Here is a 9,740-nt window from a genome sequence, read left to right as displayed (position 1 = left end):
TTAGTTTTAATCCTTATCAACTACTCCTGCCTTACTGTACTTGCAGTATCTTGAAATTGTTTCTAGGGTTGCACTTATCACCGTTCATTATTATTTTAAAACATGAGGCTGTATCCTTTCCTGTCTGTGAATTCTTCCAGGACAGGAAGAGTGTTTTTACCTCGTCTGGATGCAGTGGAAGTCCTCAAGTTGTAGGACCTTTTGTGTTGGTTAAAGACAAGAAAACTTCTCAAAATAAGGGTTTCCCTGTAGTTTATTTCTTTTTAAGGATATGGAATATGTTTGCCTCATGCCTTTGAGATTCATAATTTTTAACTCTCTTAGATATTTCAATTAAAGTAAAAATGCAGTGACCATACTGACACTTCGTGATGATTCAGCTTTGGGTAAGTGAACCAATTTATACTCTCTACCTTATTATTCCCGCTTTTAATCAGAAGACACCTGCATACTAAGTAACACAAGTCATTACGTTTCAGCGTCCTTTAGTTGTTTTGCCGAAATGAGCCCAGGCCTGGTCAGGACACTTAACGTCCACCAAGGGCGCTCTCCAGCCCCTGGATATTAATACGAACAGAAGCACACGACTTTCTACGGGCGTGCCTAAGAAGACCAGTCAGCAGATGTGTGTTAATTTTGGGGCCTTGACTTCTTCTCAGAGGAATTTAACTCCACCCTCCGTCCGGAATGGAAAAACAACGCCCCCATTCCCGCCCTTCACCACCTCCTGGCCTCCTCCCACTTGCCTTTTAGAAGTTCTGATTTTTCCTAGACAGCTAGAGGAAAGTCAGGTACCAAAAGTGGAGCTCTGTTATTTCATTTGTTCTGGTGGGACACTGGAGAGGCGATCACACTTTGTAACTGGCTCTCCAGGAGAGGACCAATGTAGCCCTGGAAACTTCAGCGCCTGCGTTGGGCTCCAGGTTTGATTGACAAGGACGGGCCGAGGGAAAACGCGGGAGTGGGGGCGGGTAGGCCACAGGTCGAGCCCGGGACAAAGAGGTTTTTGGCTGCCACCAAGGAGAGGGAAGTGTTCCTTGGCGTAACTGGCCTTTGTGCGCTAAGGGGCATTTCGTGAGGTGTTTTCATTCGGAGAGAGGGCTGGCTGGCGGGCGGGCGGGCTGGTGGAGGCGGCCGGGCGGGAAGAAGGGCCCGGCGAGGAGAGGGCGCTGGGCCGGGGTGGGGGCTGTGCTGTCGTCACGTGGCCTCAGCCACCACCGGCTTGGGGCTGTTCTTCCGGGTTGGAGGCGCCGCGCCGCGGGGCTGGAGCCCAGGTCTGCCAGCGCGGCGTCCCCTCGCAACCCGCGGCCGCCCGGCCTCCCTGCCAAGGTGAGCGTCAAGGCGCGGGCAGCCCGGGCGCGCTCCTGGGGCGCAGCTGGGGAGGGGGCGCGGGGCTGGTCCAGAAGATCCCGGCGCCCGCGGAGAAGGAGATCTGTCAAGGAGCCGAAGGGGGCGGGGTCGGCAGTGACCCCTGCACGTGGTGGACCCTCGGGAGCCTTGGGCCGGGAAGGAGAACAGTGCCTCGAGGGCCCCCTTTCTTGTCTCGAGCGGGGGCGACGTGGAAGCAAGTGGGGGATGGTGGATTCGAAAACTGCATCTTCGCTGAGGGCAGGGAACGAGGTGTCAGCTGTGCAGGTGCAGATTTTGGAGCTGTGTGGGGCGGCGGGAGTTGTACGGGGTTGTTTCAGGTTACAGGATGGAAGAAGGGAAGGAGGTCATAGAGGACTCTTGGTACGTGGTGCACCCAGAGAGGTGGCACCTGGACCCTCCGAAATTGTGCTTGAACCCGGAGGGAATTTGGGGTGGGTGACTGGCTGGAGACACAGTTGGTGTCGAAAGTTGTGAGTGTATGTCGGAGGCGGGCTGGTGGTGGTCGGGGCATGCCTCTATTGGGCCAAGAGTGGGGCCGGGGTTGGCAATGCGGGAGAGACAGCGGAGGGGGCAGAGCTGATTCGAACTCCGGAGGCGGAATGACTATTACGCCGCCTCGGCCAATCGGCTTCCGGGGAACGTTATAAATAGCGGTCCCGGGCAAATGCCAGCAGGGTGGCAGTTTAGTTGCAGAGGGAGGAGCTGAACCCGTGGCTTTGGGCAAAGTCACGCTGCCTGCCAGTCTAAGCTTTTGTAGGGTATTGTGTCCTTGGTTGGTATGTCTCGTTTTAGAAGTGTAACTTGTTTATTAAAGTTGCAGGCGTCCTTTATTTGCCCTCTGGTGCAGGGAAGTCCTTAAGAAATCTGTAAGGAGTCTTGTAGGACAGGCTGTGTTAGCAACGGTGAGGCTTGTGAGCTTTAATTTAAAATATTTCTCTCTTCTCCAGGGCACCCTTTTACTTGCAAACTTTGGCTTTTTTTTTTTAATTGAATGGACAGTTTAGGATTGCTTTCTTATTAGCAAGCGTGCTCAGGCTGCTTAGCTTTGCTGATGGAATCACTTTTCCACAAAGCTACATAGCATTTAATTTAATTTTTTTTGTGTGGTACGCGGGCCTCTCGCTGTTGTGGCCTCTCCCGTTGTGGAGCACAGGCTCTGGACGCGCGGGCTCAGCGGTCATGGCTCACGGGCCCAGCCGCTCCGCAGCATGTGGGATCTTCCCAGACCGGGGCACGAACCCGTGTCCCCTGCATCGGCAGGCGGACTCTCAACCACTGCGCCACCAGGGAAGCCCAGCATTTAATTTTTAAAGGAAATTTCCTGAAGTTTCTTGGAGAATGTGTTCATAGATCCCCAGGCTTCAGGTTACCTAGCCCTAGTTATTCATTCACTCAGTCAAACAATACTTGTTGATTTCCTCTATTTTGTGCAAGGCACTGGGCCAGAGGTAATAAAGTGAACACTGATAGCAATGAAGATACTGTGTCCTTTTAATCCTCACAATAACCCTATATGATAGGTGCCATTATGATTTAACCCATTTTAAAGGTGGTGAAATCAGACACAAAGAAGTGACTTGCCAGGGTGACACAGCTAATGTGTTGCAGAGTGGGGCCTTCCAACCAGGAGTTTACCCTCTTAGCCTCAATACTATCCTCTCTCAGGCGCTTGCCTCCGAGGATTTTAATCTATTAGGGGAGATATTTACCAAAATAACTTACATTAAACGGCTGTATGAATGCCATACTAAAAAAAAACAGTTTTTTTTTTCAATTTTGAGTTGTAAAGTTTTTCTCCATTGCTTAAAAGCCATAGAAGACATGGATAATAAAACAGCAAAGAGCTTTAAAGCGAAGATAGGGGAAAATGTGACAATTAAGATATTGAATACAGAGGGCCCTTGAATAAGGGCCCTCTGTATCTGCCGTTGCTCCCCATCCGAGGATTCAGCGGACCACGGACTGTGTATATCGTAGTAATGTTAATATTTACTGTTGAAAAATAACTGCCTAGGAGTGGACCCATGCAGTTCAAACCCCCGTTGTTCAAGGGTCAACTGTACTATCTTTGATGTTAACAAGTCCTAGGCTGTGATAGCATGGTTCAAATATTCTCTGAATATCTTTCAGGGTCATTTTTATTTTATTTAGGCTTAGTGACATTTACAAGTAGTCAGGGCTGATTTTCCAGGCTCCAGGCCATGAAATAGGACTTCAGCTTTAAAGCATTGCAAAATCTCATCTAATCATAAAACTTATAGAGCCTAATGGGGTCCTACGAAGGAGCTTTCCTGTGCTCCTTTTATAGATGAGCAGACTGGGGTGCTGAGAGATTCAGGTCAAACAGCGAGTGTGTGGCAGGCTTAGACTATACCCGGCCTGTATTCTAGGCAGCTTTGTTCTTTTGCTGGTGAGGTCTGGCTAAGCCTGACCAGTGAGAATGATGGTTGTTGGGGAGCTGGGATGATCCAAGAAGAGAAACTAGGGTAAGTGGGGAAGTTGGGATAGGACTAGGTCCTTGGTAATGGTAGTTCAAAATCTCCCTCAAGACAAGAATTATATTTTTATTTTTAAATTAAATTTAATTTTTTTTATACAGCAGGTCCTTATTAGTCATCAATTTTATACACATCAGTGTATACACGTCAATCCCAATCTCCCAATTCATCACACCCCCACCCCCACCCCCCTGCCGCTTACCCCGCTTGGTGTCCATACGTTTGTTCTCTACATCTGTGTCTCAATTTCTGCCCTGCAAACCAGTTCATCTGTACCATTTTTCTAGGTTCCACATATATGTGTTACTATACGATATTTGTTTTTCTCTTTCTGACTTACTTCACCGTATGACAGACTCTAGATCCATCCATGTCTCAACAAATGACCCAATTTCGTTCCTTTTTATGGCTGAGTAATATTCCATTGTATATATATACCACATCTTCTTTATCCATTCATCTGTTGATGGGCATTTAGGTTGCTTCCGTGACCTGGCTGTTGTAAATAGGGGTGCAGTGAACATTGGAGTGCATGTGTCTTTTTGAATTATGGTTTTCTCTGGGTATATGCACAGTAGCGGATTGCTGGGTCATATGGTAATTCTATTTTTAGTTTTTTAAGGAACCTACGTACAGTTCTCCATAGTGGCTGTATCAATTTACATTCCCACCAACAGTGCAAGAGGGTCCCCTGTTTTCCACATCCTCTCCAGCATTTGTTGTTTGTAGATTTTCTGATGATGCCCATTCTAACTGGTGTGAGGTAATACCTCATTGTAGTTTTGATTTGCATTTCTCTAATTAGTGATGTTGAGCAGCTTTTCATGTGCTTCTTGGCCATTTGGAGAAATGTCTATTTAGGTCTTCTGCCCAATTTTGGATTGGGTTGTTTGTTTTTTAATATTGAGCTGCATGAGTTGTTTATATATTTTGTAGATTAATCCTTTGTCTGTTGATTCGTTTGCAAATATTTTCTCCCATTCTGAGGGTTGTCTTTTCATCTTGTTTATGGTTTCCTTTGCTGTGCAGAAGCTTTTAAGTTTCATTAGGTCCCATTTGTTAATTTTTGTTTTTATTTCCATTTCTCTAGGAGGTGGATCAAAAAAGATCATGCTGTGATTTATGTCAAAGAGTGTTCTTCCTATGTTTTCCTCTAAGAGTTTTATAGTGTCCGGTCTTACTTTTAGGTCTCTAATCCATTTTGAGTTTATTTTTGTGTATGGTGTTAGGGAATGTTCTAATTTCATTCTTTAACACGTAGCTGTCCAGTTTTCCCAGCACCACTTATTGAAGAGACTGTCTTTTCTCCATTGTATATCCTTGCCTCCTTTGTCATAGATTAGTTGACCATAGGTGTGTGGGTTTATCTATGGGCTTTCTATCTTGTTCCATTGATATATGTTTCTGTTTTTGTGCTAGTACCATATTGTCTTCATTACTGTAGCTTTGTAGTATAGTTTGAAGTCAGGGAGTCTGATTCCTCCAGCTCTGTTTTTTTCCCTCAAGACTGCTTTGGCTATTCCGGGTCTTTTGTGCCTCCATACAAATTTTAAGTTTTTTGTTTTAGTTCTGTAAAAAATGCCATTGGTAATTGGATAGGGATTGCACTGAATCTGTAGATTGCTTTGGGTAGTATAGTCATTTTCATAATATTGATTCTTTCAATCCAAGAACATGGTATATCTCTCCATCTGTTGGTATCATCTTTAATTTCTTTCATCAGTGTCTTATAGTTTTCTGCATACAAGTCTTTTGTCTCCTTAGGTAGATTTATTCCTAGGTATTTTATTCTTTTTGTTGCAATGGTGAATGGGATTGTTTCCTTAATTTCTCTTTATGATCTTTCATTGTTAGTGTATAGGAATGCCAGAGATTTCTGTGTATTAATTTTGTATCCTGCAACTTTACCAAATTCATTGATTAGCTCTAGTAGTTTTCTGTTAACATCTTTAGGATTCCCTATGTATAGTATCATGTCATCTGCAAACAGTGACAGTTTTACTTCTTCTTTTCCAATTTGGATTCCTTTTATTTCTTTTTCTTCTCTGATTGCCGTGGCAGGGACTTCCAAAACTATGTTGGATAATAGTGGCGAGAGTGCACATCCTTGTCTCGTTTCTGATCTTAGAGGAAATGCTTTCAGTTTTTCACCTTTGAGAATGGTGTTTGCTGTGGGTTTGTCATATATGGCCTTTATTATGTTGAGGTAGGTTCCCTCTATGCCCACTTTCTGGAGAGTTTTTATCATAAATGCGTGCTGAATTTTGTCAAAGGCTTTTTCTGTATCTATTGAGATGATCATATGGTTTTTACTCTTCAATTTGTTAATATGGTGTATCACATTGATTGATTTGCATATACTGAAGAAGCCTTGCATCCCTGGCTCTTTTGTGGGCTAATGGCGGACGCTGGGAGGGCTCATGCCAAGGAGTACTTCCCAGAACTTCTGTTGCCGTGTTCTTGTTACCATGGTGAGCCACAGCCACCCCCCACCCCCGCCTCTGCAGGAGACCCTCCAATACTAGCAGGTAGGTCTGGTTCAGTCTCCCATGGGGTCACTGCTCCTTCCCCTGGGTCCCTATGCACACACTACTTTGTGTGTGCCCTCCAAGAGTGGAGTCTCTGTTACCCACTGTTCCGTTGAAGTCTTGCAGTCAAATCCCGCTGGCCTTCAAAGTCTGATTCTTTAGGAATTCCTCCTCCCATTGCCGGACCCTCAGGTTGGGCAGCCTGACGTGGGGCTCAGAACCTTCACTCCAGTGGGTGGACTTCTGTGGTATAAGTGTTCTCCAGTCTGTGAGTCACCCACCTAGCAGTTATGGGATTTGATTTTACTGTGATTGCACCCCTCCTACCGTCTCATTGTGGCTTCTCCTTTGTCTTTGGATGTGGGGTATCTTTTTTGGTGAGGTCCCATGCCTTCCTGTCGATGATTGTCCAGGAGCTAGTTGTGATTCTGGTGTTCTCGCAAGAGGGAGTGAGAGCACGTCCTTCTACTCTACCATCTTGGTTCCAAATTCCAAGAATTATGTTTTATTATCTTTGTATCTCCCTCAGTTCTTGGCATAGATTCAGTGAATGTTTCCAATGGGTGGCTGAATTCTGAACTTATATGCTCTCCATTCCCAGCCACGAATAACCGTAGAAGTGACCTGTGAATGAATGAGGAAGGTATTTATTGACTCAGGAGTGCTTTAGGACTGCGATGAAATGACATATATGGAAATGCTGTGAAAATATAAAACCTTCTATTTGAATGCAAAGAATTATTCACATTTTTGATTGCATGCCTGAACACATCTTGCATGCTCCCTCTTCCTTAGCTTTTCTCATAGTATTCTCTCCTTCTCAAATGCCTTTGCCTTCCTTTTCTTAGCCTTATAGGAGGACATGATCTCCTTTGATGCCTGGAACTTTGGATTTGTGTTACTCTGCTTGCCGTGTTATTACTTGTTGACTTTTCTTATCTCCAAGTCTGTGACCTATTCCAGTTTAATTCTACAGATGCTCCTGACGGCTGTGCCTCTGAGACTCAGCCCTCAGTACATGTTTGTTGAATTAAAGGACATCTTAAGAATAAGCCCTACCTGGATCGCGTACTTCTGTTCCCGTTGTTGCTTTCTGGTGTTTGTAGGAAGTTGCTTCAGGGAGTTGTGGCAGTAGTTATGACATAAAAAATGAGTTAGACCCTTCTGCCTCTGGAGGCTGGAAGTATGTTTATGGAGTCTGCTGGGTTTGGGTGCTGGACCCCAGGAGGGACTGCATGATGGGGCAGAGCCTAAAGGCATAGTTAGTGGAGTTAGCTGAGGTTGATTGATGGAGTTCCAGGTCCTCTACTTCTTCCCATTTTTGAAGGAAAGAGAGCATTGGGAGTCAGGGGGATGGTGGGAGTGCCTTCTATGTACCCCTGGGGATCTGCCACGGAGGGTGGTGGAGGTAGCCACTGAAGCCTCAGAAACAGCAAAGGTCAATGACACTTCACCTAGCTCAGTTAGAGCTGGCAAAAACTGCCCACTTGTGGGAACCACTGAGAGAATTCCTAGTTATGCCCACATCTGCAAGCACAAACCTATGTGATAAGGTTCACCATGGAATTTTTTTCTTTTTTAAAATTGGAGTCATATTCCATGCATGTTTAATTTTCTTGCGATGTACACCTAACAAACATGAATCTATCATTCACTCAGTCAGTCTGGGTTTGGGGGGGTATCTCACAGGATGAATATCCTGGTGCACTGAAAAGTATGTGGGTGTTTTCTGTATAGCGTGGTGGCTAAACAAGTACTACTGTATTGTACAGTATTTTAGACAATCTAAGGGAAATTACTGGTAATTTTGACTTTATGCAATTTTTGCTGGACAAGCTGACTTAGACAGTAACTTTCATGTAAGATGTGACTGGACTTTATAGCATTTTTTTTTAACTTTCCAGCTACATTAAGGATCAATTAGACTTATGTGACCTAGGCTTGGAATTGAATAGTGAGTTTATAACTACAATTTAAGTGGGAAAACGGATTCCAAGTTTTAAATACCTGAGTTAGAAACAAACTTTTGAAGCATCTTCTGTAAGTAAAGGACTTGGCAAATAAATTCATTGTAGATGCCCACATTTAGCTGTTATTTTCCAACCTCTTTGAATTAGCTTTTTTTTTGTTTTTAATGTTTTTGATGTACGAAAGGCAAAGTATGTCTTTCTCAGCACAGAAATGTTTCGTTTTCTTTCCTTTAGTGATTTACCTTCAAGGAAATTGGGGATTCAGAAAGTTGGGAGCTCCTGTGAACATGGCGAACCTACTGAAAACAGTGGCGACTGGCTGTTCCTGCCCTTTCCTTAGCAATTTGGGGTCCTATAAGGTTCTACCTAGGAAGAAGGATTTTTTACGAACATTTCATACTCATCAGGCGCTGCGGTGTAAAGCCCCTGTAAAACCAGGTAAAGTCTCACTTCACGTCATAGGAGCCAATAGATCTCCTGATGATAGATAAAGTAAGGCATGCAGTTTTACAGCCCTGTGTTTGACAGTGATCATTTTGAGTAAAAAACGAAATGAGTGCTTTCTTATATTTTCCATGCATGGAAGTTCCTGACTGTCAGTGCTAACAGAAAAGAAAATATAATAGAAAAAAAAAATGTCAAATCAGTTGAGTTGTACCCAGGAAGCTATTGCTCATAGTATCCATTTCTCCTAGCAGCTCTTCCTCTTTCCTGGTCGGTGTTGGGGAATTGTACATATATGGGTCAGCTATGCTCAGGAATTAGGAACTAGGTGTATTAATTGATCTGCATTAATGTTTCTTGATTTAGTAAATGGCAACTTCATCTCAGTTGCTCAGGTCAGAAACCTTGGAGACATTCCAGATCCGCATAGTAGGTATAGGTCAGCTCTACCTTTTATCCAGAATCTCTCCTCTTTTCACCATCACCCCTGTTACCATCCTGGTCCAAGCCACTACCATCTGTCACCTGGATTATTGCATTAGTCTTCTAAGTGGTCTCTGCTTTCTACTTCTGTCCCCGACAACAGTCTGTTCTGTACATGACAATGAGAATAATCTTTTTAAAATGAAAGATCATGTCACTCTTCTATTCAAAATTTGCAGCTAGCTTCCTAGGTCACACAGAGTAAGAGCTGAAGTCTTCTAGTGGCCTCCAAGGCCTTCCTTGCTAGGACCCCCACTTGCTTGTGTTCTGGGGTGCAAGCCAGAAGGAGGAGAGTGTCAAAGGGGAACCTTCTAAGCTGAGTCAGATCACTTTAGGCATCTTGCCCAGAGACCCTCCTAGCACTCTGTCTACACCTCATTGGCCAGAACTCAGACAGGTGGCAATATGTAGCTCTAAGGGAGACTTGGCCGTTTAGTTTTTTTATT

General features: G+C 44.5%; 1 protein-coding gene across 6 annotated transcripts in view; it reads left to right on the top strand.

Annotated features, from left to right (window-relative positions):
• Positions 1 to 704: 704 nt before the first annotated feature.
• The window catches only part of NNT (nicotinamide nucleotide transhydrogenase), a 93,512-nt gene continuing 84,476 nt past the window's right edge, over positions 705 to 9,740 (top strand). Inside the window, exons 1-2 of one of the 6 annotated variants that reach the window (XM_033421162.2) lie at positions 705 to 791; positions 8,602 to 8,805. In XM_033421162.2, coding sequence (XP_033277053.1) covers positions 8,655 to 8,805 — 151 coding nt within the window. In that variant the 5' untranslated portion in view covers positions 705 to 791; positions 8,602 to 8,654. Of the gene's footprint in view, positions 924 to 1,177; positions 1,330 to 1,413; positions 1,636 to 8,601; positions 8,806 to 9,740 lie in introns of those variants that run through there. The other 5 variants (XM_004265946.3, XM_033421160.2, XM_033421161.2 and 2 more) reach the window with 5 other exon arrangements.

Source organism: Orcinus orca, chromosome 3, assembly GCF_937001465.1.
Source record: "Orcinus orca chromosome 3, mOrcOrc1.1, whole genome shotgun sequence".
Classification (NCBI taxonomy): Eukaryota; Metazoa; Chordata; class Mammalia; order Artiodactyla; family Delphinidae; genus Orcinus; species Orcinus orca.
The sequence above is the reverse complement of the archived record's forward strand: the minus strand, read 5'-3'. Positions and strand labels throughout refer to the sequence as shown.